Source organism: Pundamilia nyererei, unplaced genomic scaffold (genome assembly GCF_000239375.1).
Source record: "Pundamilia nyererei isolate P.nyererei 1_Seehausen unplaced genomic scaffold, PunNye1.0 scaffold00012, whole genome shotgun sequence".
In the NCBI taxonomy this organism is placed as follows: domain Eukaryota; kingdom Metazoa; phylum Chordata; class Actinopteri; order Cichliformes; family Cichlidae; genus Pundamilia; species Pundamilia nyererei.
The window spans coordinates 5,947,188-5,964,061 of record NW_005187413.1 but is presented as its reverse complement, the minus strand read 5'-3'; the positions used below and the strand labels follow the sequence as shown (position 1 = coordinate 5,964,061).

General features: G+C 40.2%; 1 protein-coding gene across 9 annotated transcripts in view; it reads left to right on the top strand.

The window, feature by feature from the left end:
- atp2b2 (ATPase plasma membrane Ca2+ transporting 2) overlaps positions 1–16,874 on the top strand; it is a 92,198-nt gene that overhangs the window by 13,680 nt on the left and 61,644 nt on the right. For 2 of the 9 annotated variants that reach the window (XM_013908618.1, XM_013908617.1), the window contains exon 1: positions 6,840–8,020. In XM_013908618.1, coding sequence (XP_013764072.1) covers positions 7,822–8,020 — 199 coding nt within the window. In that variant the 5' untranslated portion in view covers positions 6,840–7,821. Of the gene's footprint in view, positions 1–6,827; positions 8,021–16,874 lie in introns of those variants that run through there. The other 7 variants (XM_005724667.1, XM_005724668.1, XM_013908620.1 and 4 more) reach the window with 7 other exon arrangements.

Genomic DNA, 16,874 nt, shown 5'->3' with positions numbered 1-16,874 from the left:
TGACTTCACTGGAGGGCACCAAACTGCCCACTTCTTGTCAGACCAGGAACTTTACATCAAGGAGAAAGCAGCAATTATTAGAACACAGGTTCATCATTAGCACTTGTTCTTTACAGTCACAGAGCAGAAAAGAGAGACCAAGGAGAGAGAGGACTAAACATAATGCAATACATCACAAATGTTAGCATTAAAGGTAAGATCAATTTTAAAGTTAAATATATATTTTTATACTGTACATATTGTGCAGATTTGAAATCCGTCCTTAAAATGGTTGCAATATTGTCATCACACTGCATTTCAAAATATTATAACCTGTATCCTTGAGTGAATCTCAAGCTAAGTGTCCTAAATGGAAATCTTGCGAAGCATAATGGCTGAAAAATAGTGATAAGATAGTGGGATGACAATACATTATTGGACTGTGCGTGCTATTTGTACTCTGTAAGTACTTAGAAATCTCTATCTGTGACTATGACATGTCACAAGCTTTATAGATAACAGCTGTTTGGTTTTATGTAAAAGGCCTTTTTTATGTCTTACCGATAATGCGTTCCTCTGCGATTTCTTAGGAGTTAGTTAGAAGGCAAACACAATATAATGTATTATGGTCAGATGCTCTTAGCATCTGGTTGTTGGGCTCCACATTTTAATGTTGTTCCCATATGGTGTTTAAGTTCATAAAGTCCCATTAAGTGTGTTACGCACTTTAGATAAAAAGCTGTTAATTTTTGCAAAATGTGCACTTTCTCCTTCAGTGTTTAATCAGATGTTACTCATTACTCACTGTCAGCTCATGAGGGGCATGCCAACAAATATGTAGATGAACTGGCACACAGGCAGGGAATTAGACAGAAGGATAGCACAGCAGGAGGAGTTTCAGTCAGGTGCAAATAGACAGGAAAGCAAGAACACTACATCGAAATTTGTTGTATTGGGTGGCACTATATGGAGAAAAATAGGTTGGGGTGGTAGCAGTAGAACATATTGGTGTCATCAGGATGCTAAGAAATCAACAAAAGATACAAATCTTTAGCACTTTAGTTAAGAAAGACGCCTACAACATTGAAGAATGATCATACCTTTTATCAGAGTTTCATCTCAGTACGTAAGACCACCAATGGCTCCCTTTGCAGCCACAACCTCCCTTCCAAGGAAAGAGGAAATCAATTGTGCACATAAAAGATAGTGTAAATGTCTGTATGTTTGCAGTCCATAAAAAGTAGAGCATCAGCTGCTTTGAAGTTACTCGGCTCAGGTATTAGCATTACACCTCACCTTTATCTACCCTCTGCTTTGCACTTTCTCTGCTTTCCCCTCTTTATTTCATGATTATGTATCACTCATTCAAACTCTTCCTTTCATCTATGCCTTCCTCCATCTTTCAACTTTCCTCCCTTGGCTGTCTCCGGGTTCCTTTTTTCTCTCTCCCTTCCTCTCATCTTATCTCCCACTCTTGCATGTGACTATAATTTAAAGATAGCCAACTGCACACCAGCAGAGTATAACACCACCATCACCAGCAGCAATGTGACAACATGAAGCTTGAAATACAAAGCTTCACGTGGTCCGTAATAAACAGATGTTGTTAAATGAGCTGCACTGACATTCTGCAGTATATTAGTCACGTTGCGCTTCATCCTGCAAGCCAATCTGGAATCAAGCTCTAGTTTGGATTAGATTTTAGCAACTTGTTGATTTTCCAGTTTTCTTTGGCAACTTATTCCTAAAAAATGTCTTTAAACTAGTTTCAGACCAATCAATATGTAGTTTAAATCCTATTATGGATAGATTAAGCAGTGTTTTATCCCCTTTTATCTCTGTGATTAGGGAATGCACCCATTCAACTTTTTTCATCAATGATAGGATATTGATATCTTGAGTACCCATCTGATACCAGTGTTAAATAAATAAGCTGTATTTGTGACAGAAGGGTAGCAACAGGAGTCAAAAGAGATGGTTTACAAGATGTTAGTGAGACCTGCTATGATGCATGGTTTGGAGAGGGTGACGCTGAGAAAAAGACAGAAGGCTGAGCTGGAGGTGGCAAAGTTAAATATGTTAATATTTTTGTTCCGAGTGGCCCGGATGGATGGGATTAGAAGTGAGTACATCAGAGGGACAATTCAGGCTGAGCGATTTGGAGTTAGAGAGGTAAGACTGAGACAGTTTGGGCGTGTGCAGAGGAGAGATAGAGGATATATTGGACAAATGATGTTGAATATGGGAGGGTGAAAAGGGGAAGACCACACAGAAGATTCATGGATATAGTGAAGAAGAAGCAGAGGGCTAGTGTTACAGAAGAGGAAGCTAGGGACAGGGCGTTGGAGGCAGATGATCCAATTTGGCGACCCCTAAAGTTAGTAGCTGAAAGCAGGAGAGCAATTTCTCACTGTGAGGCTGTGAAACATTAGTTCATGTGTACGTTTCCATCAGGATTGACTTAAACATTGCTAAATTTGCTAAATAAAATCTAGCAAAAAAATCCCGTCCAAAAAAGAACATTTCCTGAATTGATATGTATCAGTAAAATTAAAGAAGAGGCAAGAAAAAATGTTTATCTGCACTCATCTCACTTCAGCTCAAACGAAGTCATTAGCCGTCTGCATACTGCAGTCATTTATAGTTGCAAGTTAAATGAAATCTTCCCAATAAGTGTGAAAACAACACTACTTTTTCCTCTCTGACCATGCATTAGGGAAAGTGAGCCAGAAAGCGAGCTGGAAAGAGAAGCTTAAGCACTCCCCTCATTGGAGCTTTTCCATCACTTGAACGCACAGTTAACACACTTTGCAGTTAAATAATAAAACTTGTTCAAACATACAGAGAAAAGCTGTTGGTCTCCAAACTGCACCTATTTCAGCTATGTTAGCTAAGCCTCAGATGCTGATAAATTAAATACATAAGAACATAGACCTGAACTGAAAGATCAGCCCATACTGTAGATCGACAAGTTGTCATCAATGTCCGATCCAACCTTTTGGATCAGGACTCTTCTGATATCTGATACAAATGTGGGATTGTTGCATCCCTACTAATGATCAATACTCAAGTCAGGTCTTTTGATCTAATGATCAGTTTTTCTTAATTGTTATTGGGTATGCTGGTAAACCCCGGAACAGTCTGTGCTTTGCCAGTTCAGATTTGCAGTTTCACAGTCTACAGGATGCACAGCCTAGTTTGTTTCCATTTGTCTCATCTGATTATTACTTTGGCTTACTGACTGATTTGCTGATAAATATAAACTTGCAGGGCATGATAATCTTTGTTACAGTGCAGGTCTACCAGCATAAAAGTGATAGTGGCCATGTCCCTGTCTTTTGCAGGTGGTCCATCTGGTGCAAAAGAGAATTACCTGTGATGTCGTTTCTGTTCTCATTCAACCACACACACACACACACATTCTGGGAGAGCATTTGTTTACTTTCATCTGGCAGTTTTGGAGGATCTTGCAGGCGCAGATGTCTGCCTTGGCACGCACACAGTAACGGCAACATTGATTGGACCTGAGGGGCAGGCGAGGGGTAGGGGCGCAGTATAAAAAGTTTGAGAAAAAACAGAAAGGAACATCCAGTCTTTCAAGTTCACCAAATCAAGAAACCATCAAACACTGTTCATCACAAATGTAATTAACTCATTCACTCCCAATGGCTGGCAGTGAATGAGTTAATATGCTGGTTGTTAAAAACAGAACATTTTTCTGAGTTGGAATCACTTTCTGTAATCAGCTTTACTAAAAGGGTGAACACATTTGTTGAGTCGTAATGTCCGAGTGGCTTTGCCATTGCCGTCTAACTCTATAACTTCAAAAACAGCTGGAGCTCATTAGCATGCAGCGCTGGAGCCTGTGGAGTTACACAGTGCATCCATCCCACAGATGCATATTCACATGTTGGCAGGGTCTCTCAACACCATTCTGTGACAAGGTCGTGTCCTGCTGTTTCCAAGCACACTGTTGTGTCATTGTGTGACTAGTCCTATCATCACACTTGAATGTACACCTTGCTCACTGTGTTAGTCTGGCCAGTTTAAGCAGGTATATCCCTAGTAGTTTATTCCCATGGTTGCTTCCAAACAGGAACAAATGTGCAGACAAATGTCATAATGTCCTACCGTCTGTGGCTGACTTATAAATAGGGACAAACAGGGCATATTCAATGACATCATAAAGCATACAAGTAAAAAAGTAGCTCTGTTACTTCTTAGTTACAGGTTGCACTTAAAGTCTCAGCAGCGATCGCTGGGAATGTGTTTTAGCTGTTTCTTGTTCACTGAAATCACTATGGATACACCTCATTAATGACAATTTATAGCACAGATTTGCTCCATTGGCCTTTTACATGTACAAATTTGTTGCTTAGTAAAAAGGTGAACTCTTATCGCCTTAAATAAAAAGAATACTGTGTGTGGCCTCATAATTTGTGGGATGGACTGACAAGATATTGACCAGCCATACTATTAGTTTTTTGGGGGGCTGACTGTGCTTTTCGGTGTGATTATATTATCTGAATAAGCCAAGTGTCTCTGAGGGCCCTCAGACAGAAATTATTTGCAGTATTGATGTTGTGCAGTACAGATGATGGATAGACAGTATAGTCATTGCAGCATTCAACCAAATACAAAATGGTGCTTTGATTCCAGGTCCCCCCCTGAGTGGGTGGGTGGTGATAAAGGGCAGCTGTGAGGCAGTGGTTGGCTTTGAATAAAAACATCAATAATAGATAGATAGATAGATGTTACTCCACCATAATCAGCAGATAAACACTCACAATAAAATAAAGAGCAAAATTTGCACATCAGAACAAGACACAGAACATCTAATTAGCACAATATATACATTTAAATCAGTAACACTAATGAGAAAAAGATCAGTGAGAACAGTTATGCAAAAAGGCAGCAAATTATATATGTAAGAAAAACAGGGTGTTCAGATAGTATAGCAAAAGGTACACAGTGTATCTGTTGTTAGTTTTACACAGAGGGAATGTGCAATGTTTGTCATGGAGGGGTGCGCCGATTGTGTTGAGGAGCAGGACCCAGATGCAGACACTGGAAAGAGGAGTTGGTGGTTGAACAAAAAGCGATCTTTTATTTGGATGATGGCAGCAAAGAACAAGAAAACAATGAAACTTAAGAAAGAACTGAGAACAACTATGAACACTGTGTAAACTAAGGCTACTTTGAAACACAGTGAAAACTATGAGAAAAACCTACAAAACACTATGGCTAAGACTGTGGTGGGAATAACAGACGACCTGACAATGAGATACAGGAAACAGAGGACTTAAAAACACAGGAGGTGATTAGGGGAACTGGGAACACATGGGGAAAGCAGCTGACTGACATGAACATAATGACGGGACAGGGGAAGTGAAACTAAATACAATGACAAAGGCACGGTAGACTCCAAAATAAAACAGGAAACATGGAGATGTAGACATGACATTAACTTGACAACAAGAACCACACAGACATGAAACATGACAGGGAGACTTAGTATAGGGGAGGATGACAAAAGGAACTAAGAGACAAAGGACTAAACAGCAATCTAGAAACTAACTAGATGAGCTAAACTGGAACACAAATAAATAAAAAAGAAACATAAAAACTCAAACACTAGGCCACACGACCCAGTACCATGACAGTGTTAACATGAAAGGTAAAAATAACTTCTTAAAACATTTATGGCAGCAAAGCTGAATGTGTCTGTTTCAGGCTCCTCCTTTTTCTGTCTGTGATGAATGTTGTCGAATGGGTCGTGCATGATATAGAGCAGTTTCTTCCGTAACCTCCTGACTCCCCGTCTCCAGGTTTTGACCAATGGTAGTTCTGCCTTTGCGAATGAGTTTATTGATCCTGCTGACATCTCTGGCACTGATGCTGTTCCCCTGCAGACCACAGATGGTACTTGCAGCCACAGATTGGTACCCAGCATCTTGTTGCACAGAGCGAAAGATCTGGGCTTCCTCAGAGAAAAACGTCCGTTCCTCCCCTTTATGTCAACAGCACCAGTGTTCGTCCACCCATCCAGTCTACTTATGAAACGTACCCAAGTATTTGTAATGCTGAATTCTTACCTCGTCACCTATGAGGATTAAAGGATTGTTAGAAAGGGTACATGCTACCACATAGAGTCTTTGGAGACTTTCTGTACGTAGCATGAGTCAAAGTCATCCTGGAATTAGAGTGAACAGAGATTCTCTTGTTACATGTGTATTTTACTAGCCACTTCAAGCCAGGAGGTCCCTAGTTGAATAAAACAAGGATGCTTTAACAGATAATTAGCAGCCCAGATGAGAGCAAATGCCCTGACTCCCATCCTGAGGAGTTTCTAGATTAATCTAGTCAGGATGCGATCAGCATGTGGCATGCTGGGTCACCGATGGTACTGATTAAGTCACTTAAATTATAAGGTGTAAGGATTCTGTATATATCTGTTGTCAACATATCATGCAAATTGTTGCTTTTTGGTTTATGTAATAAAAGAAAAGAAAACATAAGCAAACAAGCAGAAAATGAACTACATGAGCAGTCTGGGTGAAATTTTAACCTCGTGTGGATGTTTATTCCAAGCCCTGGTACTTAAGATCACCAGATGTCTGTTAACTCTTATTTAGTGATTACAGTCGTCATTGCTTTTAAATGTAAATGCAAAGAGAGAGGCGAAAGAGGTGGAGACATTGATTCAGTTCATTGCTGCAAAGCATTATAAGACAACAGGTGGAGAGGAGTGTGTCACTGAGGCAGAGTGACTGCATAGAAAAGGTCATATACTGTAGTATGAGGAAGAACGAGTGGTGAGATAGCAGCAGCAGCAGCTTCACAGCTCAGCCCATCCTCCCATGACAGCGCAGAGCTACGTTCTGCCTCTCTGCTTTGTCGTCAGAGCAGCCCCAGCCTCCCGCCCGCGCACAACTCCTCTCCGCTCTGCACCAGAAAGGAGCATTCTCCTCTCTCCCTCGTTTTCATATCCTCTCCCTCTCGCTCTATCTCTCTCTCTTTTTCTGTCAGTTAGTGTGTCCTCAGAATGAGGTTAGCGGCACCAGCAGCAGCATCAGCAGTAGATAGAGACAGCAGAGGAACAGTTACTGCAGCAGCCAGGAGAGGCTGTCCTTCAGCCGTGCACCATCTACCGCTGCATTCACCCCTGCCCTGAGAACGCAACGCTCATCCCTGTGCTCTCTTTCTGTGCCTCTCCCTGCTCCTCCCTCACCTTCTGTCCTCCTTGAATTCGTCTCCTGAATTCACCCCCCACCCCTCTCTCTTCCTCTCTTTCTCCATAGCAGTGATGGGGGAGACCACCATGTAGAGACAGAGAGGCAGCGGAGGCAACAGCAGAATAGCAGCAATGGGAAGCCACACATGGAGCGGGTCTGGACTGCAGCCGTGGTGAGCCTGAGACCGACAGGACTTGCATCTACCATCACTGCCCTTCTCAGGACCTGACCACTGGGGCTGTCCAGTGCTTACCTGGATGCTCCCCACTTGTGTTTTTTCATCCCCTCCTCTTCTCCTCCTCTGCTGCTCTCTCTTCTCTTCTTCTTTTTCTTCTCTGATGGTTTTTTGTCTGCTAAAATCTGTCTTTCCTGAAACAGAGAAGCTGCTCATCAATTTATCCCCACGGATTTTTTCCGCTTTTTAATCCCTGTATCTGCTTACTTTTCTTTGAAGAGATTTTTTTTTCTCATTTTGTTGCTGTTGCCTCATTCACACCTATTTTGGATTTTTTTTTTCTTGGAAGAGACTGAGCTCTCTTGTGAAAGCTTTTGTTTGATCTATAAGCAATAAGAAACACTAATCTAACTGACTTAACTAGCTGACATCATGGGAGACATGTCCAACAGCGATTTTTACGCCAAGAACCAAAGAAATGAGGGCAACCATGCAGCAGCCTTTGGCTGCTCGCTCATGGAGCTGCGCTCGTTGATGGAGCTGCGTGGAACAGAGGCGGTGGTCAAGCTCCAGGAGGACTCCGGGGGAGTAGAAGGACTGTGCAAACGACTGAAAACCTCACCCACAGAAGGTGAGTTACCGCGCTTATTTATGCATGTGCGTGGTTGTGAATGTGAAAATGGATGCAGTGGTACTTATTGTACCAAAGACCATTTCTCGAAGAATATGTCTTCCTATGCAGACTGCAGATTTCCAGTATCTGTTCTGTATTTTATTTTTTAATTTTATGGATTACCATAACCTGCTGTATGGATAACCTGCTTCTTTGATACCAAAATCACTGATAAAATCACAGACATGCAGCAACCTTGTAAAGCACCTGGAGAAATGCATAAACACAACATCAGCAAAGTACACATGGGAGGGAGTCCCGTTTGAGGGGACTAATGAAAATTTCTGTTCAGTATGCACAGAAATCTCTGTGGACAATTTAGCCCCCCCTTATTCCCCCCTCCCCTGCAAAAGCATCCCACCCTCCCTTGTCATTCTCTTTTTTAACCAATTGGCTATAGCCTGAAGGAGCAGGTCGCTGGAGCAACACGGTAGAGATTTTGGCCATGTGGGATGTGCTGCGGTTCTTGGGCATGAGAGAAATGGCATAAAAATATCCAAATCCTAATCTGTTTCCTACTTCTTATTTTTAATTAAAAAATAAAACAGTAAGAATTTACATGCAGATGTGCCTCTATGGTTTTACCCTAGCGTGCGTAGCATGTTTGTTCTTACAGATTTTCATTTAAGAACATGATGCAAAAATCCATAATGGTGGTTGTATTTCTTCCAGCCCAATCACTTAAAGCAGTTTTTTTAATACATACCTAACATAGCTTTGTCATCATAAATCATTCATTTAAATATATACACGTCTAGTTATTCTATTTCTACGCATAACTTGCTTTTTTGGGGGGTTGCATAATCCCCACAAGCAGAAAAATTGGCCTCTCGAATAGCTACACCAGCGTATTGAATATTTATCACAGTACTTAAATCATCTACCTCCCCAGACATTGGGATAATTGATCAGTATTCCTGTAGTGTCACCAGTGTGACATCAGAGGTAGCCTGTAACGTTATAGGCTGACACCCAAAGAAGATTGTGTTTCCTGATCGTCTCATTTCTGTCAGACCATTTCTAGGTCAACTCATGGTTACGCCCACTGGCTATAAGAGCAAACTAGATAAATTTAGGGAAACTTTAAAAATAATTCTTTTATTATTATTGCACGGTTAAATAAATAGTGAATAAATATTTTAAAAGAGATGGATTAAAACAAAACTGAACACAGAATCAGATAGAACACTGATTCTTACCCTTCAGTTTTCTCAGAAGCCTGGTTCCTTGATGTATACCTACACCCGTGATGTAGTGGCTGACTGGGAGGTGAAGAGCTAGCATTTCCTTTAGGCAGCCAGCTGGTGAATGGCACGAGTCATTCAGGGGCTCAATGGACTGTCGGGCTACAGCTTGGTTTCCAAGAACAGTTGGCATTGAGCTGCTTGGTGAATGACCTGTTTTCCTTCAGATAGGAGAGAAGACTGTTGGTGGATACGACTGTTTTCTCAAGAGACAGTAGAGACATGCAGAACGTCAGTAGGTCCACCTTGGTAGAAAGCAAAGAAATACGAAATAACTTTATGGACAGTGTTGCCCCTTGAGGATTGGGGGGATGGAGAGATGCTCGGGGAATTGAAAATCTTTAATACTGTGGAAAAGCAAGAGTAGGAGGGTCTTGACCCAGAAGAAATTATTATAGTACGGAAGCCACAATATGCTCAAAACACCGCTGTAACACGCATAAAATTGCGAGTGAGCTTTTCAGGAAAACATGCCCTCACATTTGGATAAAATTCCCTAACTAGAGAAGAACCAGTAATGCTGTAAAATACTCACTATTAAAAGGTTACGCTTCAGTTTATATTATAGTGCCACTTCTTTAGCCTTGTGCTGAATATCTAATTGTGGTGACTACTGCTCATCACCATATTCGCAATATGAGCAGAAACAATGCCTGCAGTGTTACAGTGATACTCAAATAAATTGAATTTGAGCTAGCAATAAAATTATCATACCAGACATAAAATTATAATTTCATTTTCCCATTCTCACGAGGATCATGATTACATGATTGAATATTACATTTTATCAGTCAACTAAATACTAACCCAGGATCACAGCCTGCCGATGTGCAATAACACACAAAAAACTTTAACCTAATGTAATAAAAAGAGGGGACTTGTAATCATTAACATACTGTTGTCTACACCCATACTTAATTACCTTAAAACATTAGACAAAAGCAAATTAATCTGCTCAAGGAATAATTACAAATGCATCTCATTTAAAACCTATGAAGGTCTCACATTAAATCACCCAAAACGTCTGGCATTAGATTATCGCCTTCAAATGTAGAACTCCACGGTCCTTCAAAATATACTGCTTTCTGCTTGATATACCCAGTTTTTACAATAAAATAGATAAAAGAAGTGGAAAAAAAATACATCTTTGTGGTGCAGTTAACAATATATATGAGTCACATGCTGACTGCATTACTTAAAATAGTACATCACATCGAATGTGTGCACCATTAATTATTAATTCACCATACAGTATGTACCATTTAGTGGATTTACTTCAGCTCAAGGAGGTTTACCCGTATCATATTTATTTATTACTACTTTTAGCTGCTTTTAGGGGTCACCACAGCAGGTAAGTCTGAATATTTTATTTGGCAGATTTTTACAGTATATACCCTTCCTGACACAGACCCCCATGGGATTTGTGTCTCCAGGGATCTTTCATTTGTCAGGCATATGTGTCAACCACTACACTATAGACACACTATCACGTATATTTTAGGATATACCATATTTATTTATTGAAGATTTTTAATTGGTCAGTCCATTTAACAAGTCATTTTTTCAGTTAGGGTCTGAGCTCTATTGCTAACAAGCAGGCTGTCTTCTCCCTGGTGCCTGGTTAGGCTTAATTACTTTTGATAAATTAATTGTTTTCTTTGACAGGATCAGTGACTAAATTTAAACTGAGTGGGTGGGTGGTGCAATTGTATATTAGAAAATACATTATATTATATTAGAAAGATGATCCTGGTAGCTCTTTCAAGTTATTTTATAAGGCTTGCCGTCATGTGTGTTGTGTACTATGAATGTGTCCCATGGGGCTGTGTTAGATCATAAGAGACCCTCGTGTTACATTGTTTCTATGATGATTCATCCTGTATTTGGAAGCAAATTCCCAGGTCTTCAGGTCTGTGTAACAAAACCAGCTGAAACCAGTCAATCAAGCTCAAAAACCAGCCCAGTACTCAAGAATCAGACAGTCAAGAGCAACAACACAACAGCGTGTATGCTGATCTGGAGTCAGTTCATTAGTAAAATTTGAGTGTTAAAAATATTACAGTCATAGTATGCTTTTAATTTGTAGCTATAATTTTTATGCAAAACAGATCTACCAAACTGGTGGACACGTCATTTAACCTACAGCAACTCTTCAGCAGTAACCCAGTTCTGCAGTCAAACCACCAGATGTACATTATTCATACAATCGCTATAAAATCAGCACATACAATAGTTATATTTCTGGGAAATACACTGCACTGAAATACACTTAAATTAAAAATTTCTGGGTTCTCCAGTTCTTAGCCTTCAGAGGTTCAGTACCTTTACCCAGGATGTAGTTACCAAGAAGGTGAGTGTAGGAGTGAAGAGCTAACGTTTCTGTCAGGCAGCCAGCAGGTGAATGACATTAGTCATTCAGGGGTCGGATGCGCTGTCAGGCTACAGCTTAGTTTCTGAGAAGATATGGCATGCGGCCGACCAGCATATGACCTGATTTTCGGAAGACAAAACGAAAAGGTGTTTTTCGTGCGAGTTGACTTGCTGGTTTCATAAGACACAGTAGAGAGCTGCAACACATCAGTAATCCTCCTCGGGAGGAACGAGAAATCAACAGAGAGAGCTCAGCCGTTCCTCGAGGGTCTGGATGATAGAGAAGTGCTCAAAGCATTGATGGTTTTTGATGCTGAGAACGAGGGTAGGAGGATACTTAGGCAAACATTTGCAGGGAAGCAGTTGTAAATATAGATGGGATTAGAGCCCACATTTTATAGACAGTTTTTCTACATTGCAAAACTACAGTGGTAATTTACATTAAATTAAGCAATAAATACTAATTAATACATGAGAAACTTTGAAGATGCAACAATAATAGTAAAATTCTGATTTTCTTTTTCACACAACCTGTTCTAGCCTCTCTGAGTCTGAATAATTAAATTTCATTTCTTCAAACTCACACCTTTCCTTTAAAATGCTTTTCTTTGCCGTGCCTCATTTATTTATCACTGTTACCTACAACTCTCAGCCTCTGCTTGGACACAACTTCTAGAACTACATAGACCGTTTCACACCTGTTTTTGAGTCCTAACTAATTAGCTACAAACCTTAACTGCACTGCAATTGTGTATCTAACAGGATTATGCTCACAGCTTGATCATTTTAATACCACGACCTCATGTCTACTATCCACCACTTTTTTGCCTCTTCTTCACTCTACAAAAAGTTAATAGGACTATTTCAAGCTTGCATGGGTTTGAAAAAAGCTAATCTGGTTCATTTTATACACACAATGTCAAGTTTTTCAGGTGTGAGGGTGGCATTTTTCAGTTCAATTGTTAGAACAGAATTTGCGTAACCAAATGGGATCTTTAATTTAGGTCAAATGTAGAGGTCTGTGCACTTAAAAAAGTATGGGAAGAAGCTGGGAAGAAATTGCAAGTGGCAAACAAGAGGGATATTTGATGATTGTGCATCACGCTGGCTGGCTGTTTTCCCCACCCTCTGTGCTAAACTGTTATCTGTCTGCAAGAAAAAAACCTGCAGACCTCAACATATTGAACTGACCTTTTTAGAACTGGTAAAATGATTTGCTCTCACTTTGCAACCATGCCATGGATATCTTCTCGCTTACGTTGTCTTACTTTTTACCTGCCTTTGTCTTTATTTGTCCTTCCTACTTCCACCAAGCTTCCTCCTAATCAACCCCCCCCAGCTGCCCTTTATCTCTGTCTCCCATCCCTATCTATCACCACACCTTACCTCTCCCCCCTCTTCTCTTTTCTTTCCTCTGCTCCCATTTCTATTTCAGTGTACTGGTCGGTCGCTGGTATCCCAGTGGGCCAGTGTACTGCGTAGCCTAAATAGACTTGCTCTAAATCTATAACCTTCATCATCTCTGTCTTCCATTCTCACTTCTTTTACTAAGTTAGCAACAATGCAATAATGCTATGAAAGTAGCTCCAAATTTTTAAACTTGTCTGTCTCTAACCTAGTAAAATATTTTCACATAATATAAAATTTACTTTTTATTGATATAAAAAAAGACTAGATTTCATTTTAAGCAGATTGGCTTTCATAAACCACAGAGCATAGTAGGCTTTGATGAGTAACACACATGACTGTAACTGAGTGAACACAGATCCAAGAAGGGGACTGCTCCTGCATGGCCTTGTGTGGCAGTAATACCAGCGGCGCATAACCAGATGGCACATCGTGCACGTTGCCTGCACTTCTCATGGGAAAACTTGGTTCTTGAGTAAACAGTTCCATCTCTAAAGTGAAAACTGAGCTTATTTATCAGAATGTAATTTGAAACCAGATTTGGATTGCCTCCTCACACAAAGACACAAGTTAGAATTAGGTTTACACAGCATCAAAATCCTTGTAGAGGAAAATCCACATTCCACATTTTCAAACAACTCTGTACACTTATTTAGATGGTAAGTTATTAAACATTATATAAATAATATAAATAAATATATAAATATATAAATAAATGGCAAAAGGACATAAAAACTGCATGTTTAGCGTAACCAGCATGATTATATTTCCACCCTGTTTTCTGTTGTTGATTTAAACTGAGAATTTTTTGAGTTTGATGCTTATTCCCATTCTGTTTTTTTCTTTAGTGTTGTTGTCCTTCATATCTGTCCTTGCTTTACTTTAGCGATGGACATAGTTACCATGATGTCAGCTTCTGGTTTTTGAAGTCCTGTTTTGAAGCTTCGAGATGAGCCTTTTTGCTTTTGCCATGTTGATCCAGATATAAAAATATCCTTTTTTTATTCAGTATGTTCTAAAATCAGTGGTTAAGAATAACCATAAAAGGTAGCCATTTATATTTTTCCGCAGATTTCTACAGGGCTGGAAGTATTTTTGCAACCACAGCTATCGCCATATGGTGGCCTTCAAATCAAATGCAGGTGAACGTGCTTGAAATCTGCATTCTTTCTAATGGCCAGTAGGGGTTGAAGTATACCCCTGTGAACACTTAACTGATTAGTTTATGGTTTCAATCACTAGTTTCATGTCGTATTAAATACAACATGATTAATCTTTTTTGTAAATGATGGTCTCCTGTCGAGTCAAAACACAGGGTATGCCTAAGGGTGGGCTTAACATTTGGCATATGTTTGGCTACAGTACAAGAATACGCTCAGTCAGATCCTCTCGTTGTGCAGTTTGAAAACCCAAGATGACAGCAGCCAAACTGCTTAGCTCGAGGCTTTAAAATATGATTTCACCAACCGAGAGATTCCATCTTTTATATACAGTTTATGACTTCATTACAAACTGTCCGATTTGCTTCTGTTCAAAATATCAGCTTAATGTGTTTCCACTGCTGAGACCATCATCCCCTGAAAACAGTCACACAGGAACCACTGGTTTCTTTTTGTACTATGCTGTACTGCTGTTACTGCTTCTAATCATGCAACTCTACACACTTTAGTCCCAATGTTCTGTACTGTTACTGTAATGAGGGCTTTATAAATTCTATACTTTGCCCAGGAGAGTGTTTTCTCCCCTCATTTGTCATCTGCTTTTCTCACTTCCTCTTTTTCTTCACCTCTCCTCTCTCTTTCCCTTCTGGGACTGCAGAGTTCAGTTGAAACACACCACCTGTTCTCCCATTTCATCGTCTTTAGTCCTCATTCTAATGCATTCACTCCCATATTCTCTTTGTTTTCCTCCCTGCTTGTGTTCTCTTCACATTTCAGTGTGCATTCTGACATTTCTGCTCATTCTCCTCTTCTGATCGTAACCTCCATTTTTCTCATCTATTTGTCCCTCATCACACCTTTCCTCCTCACCCCCCTTTCTTTTCCACCCTCCCTCCATCTCTCCATCCCCGATGTTCATACTAATCACGTCCTCCAGTCGCAGCACCATGAGCACGTTCCCCTCTGACGCAGTCTATTTAATCTCTGTCCCACAAGGGATCTCTCACATGGCGCTGCCGTCTCTTTAATAAGGACAATTTCTCCTGCTCTGCTCCTCCTCTGCTCCTCTTGTATCTGCCCTCCTCTTGCTCCCTCCTCCCCTAGTGACTCTGTAAAAGGGCTGGAAGAGGTAGGGGAAAAAAAAGAGAGACGGAATGAAATTGGAGGCAGCGAAGAAGGGAGAGAGAGAGATGGCTCTCAGAGGACAGATTATAAATGATACACAGCCATTTTGCTCTGTGAGAAAGCAAAACCACACTGTGGGCAGACACGCACACGTAGACATGTACACCACTACTCACACAGGTGTTCTGCAGTGTAGTAGCAGTGACCTTGAGGCAGACTGAAGCAGTAATCTGGCACAGCAGTCAGTCACTGCAGTACCACTCTATATGCGGTATTAAGAAGATTTACACTGGTGCCCTAATGAGTGGTTCATGTAATACTTCGGATGTCATGAAAAAAAGTCTGTTTTCAATAAAGGCTCATCAATAATTCATCAATTCTTTGCAAATTAGTGATAAGCAGTAATCATAAGAAAACAACATGGGCTTGCTACAGTGCACCCACAAACAAAAGTCTCTCTGATGTCTTTTTCTTGTATTTTTGCACGTTTTTTCCCCTTTAGCTCAGCTGTTGTGAAATAGTGACCAGATGACAGTAAAATTACACTATATAAAGCACGATATCATGCATAAATCCAGTTATTAAAAGATGACAAAGTGCTTTTAAATGATCCTAGACTGTCAGGAATGTGAAATCAGGAAAAAAATAACCTTTCAGCTGCACTGACACTTGAATCTGAAAGCTTGATAGCGTACTGAAACACAAGAAGTCAGCTACCTCACATGCCATCAAACCTAGAGATATAAAAGCTTTGATGGCTTGATATAAAAGAGAAACCCATAAAGGTTCACCCTGGCAACCTAAATGATTCCAATTAAACTTTGATAAAAGATTAGAAAAATTGCTAGTGAGAGCTAATAAACCATTTGCATGCCTTATTACAAAACTAGTGCAAACTTTTTTTAATTCGGTGTAATAAAAAAGGACTAACAGATGTTAGGGAACAATAATAATGGCTGGTGAATCTTTCCACTGCACTGGGAAGTGCAATCATTTCTCAGAAGCTTAGACTTAGGCTTTTATCGCTGTTCCTAGAGAAGTACAACCTCAGCTACAGGGATTTGTTATGTAAGAGAGTGGCCTCCAATGTATACATTAACTGTATACTTTATTATTGACTTCCTGCATAACAAATGTGCTAATTTTGGTTTGAAGATATTACCAGCCATGTCAGCGGGGTGAGTCTGTGTTTGTTTTCATGGTGACGCACCTCCTGCAGGAACTACAACAGAAATGGTTTTGGTGAGTTTGACAGGTTTTTATATTTGTGTGTCTGGACAGATTTTAGTCAACATGATGACTACTGAGAAAGGTATAGCCAAAATGAAGGGCCACTTAAAAGATGGGTACAGTCTGACTCATGAGCACTGAATAAAGGGTAGCTGAATCATGTGCAAAGAGGCAAGATTACACTCATGTTCCTGCATTGGGTTTGATTCAAATATGGTTGTGGTCTTATAATGCGCAGCAATATGTATATATTTAAAGTATATATATATGTATATA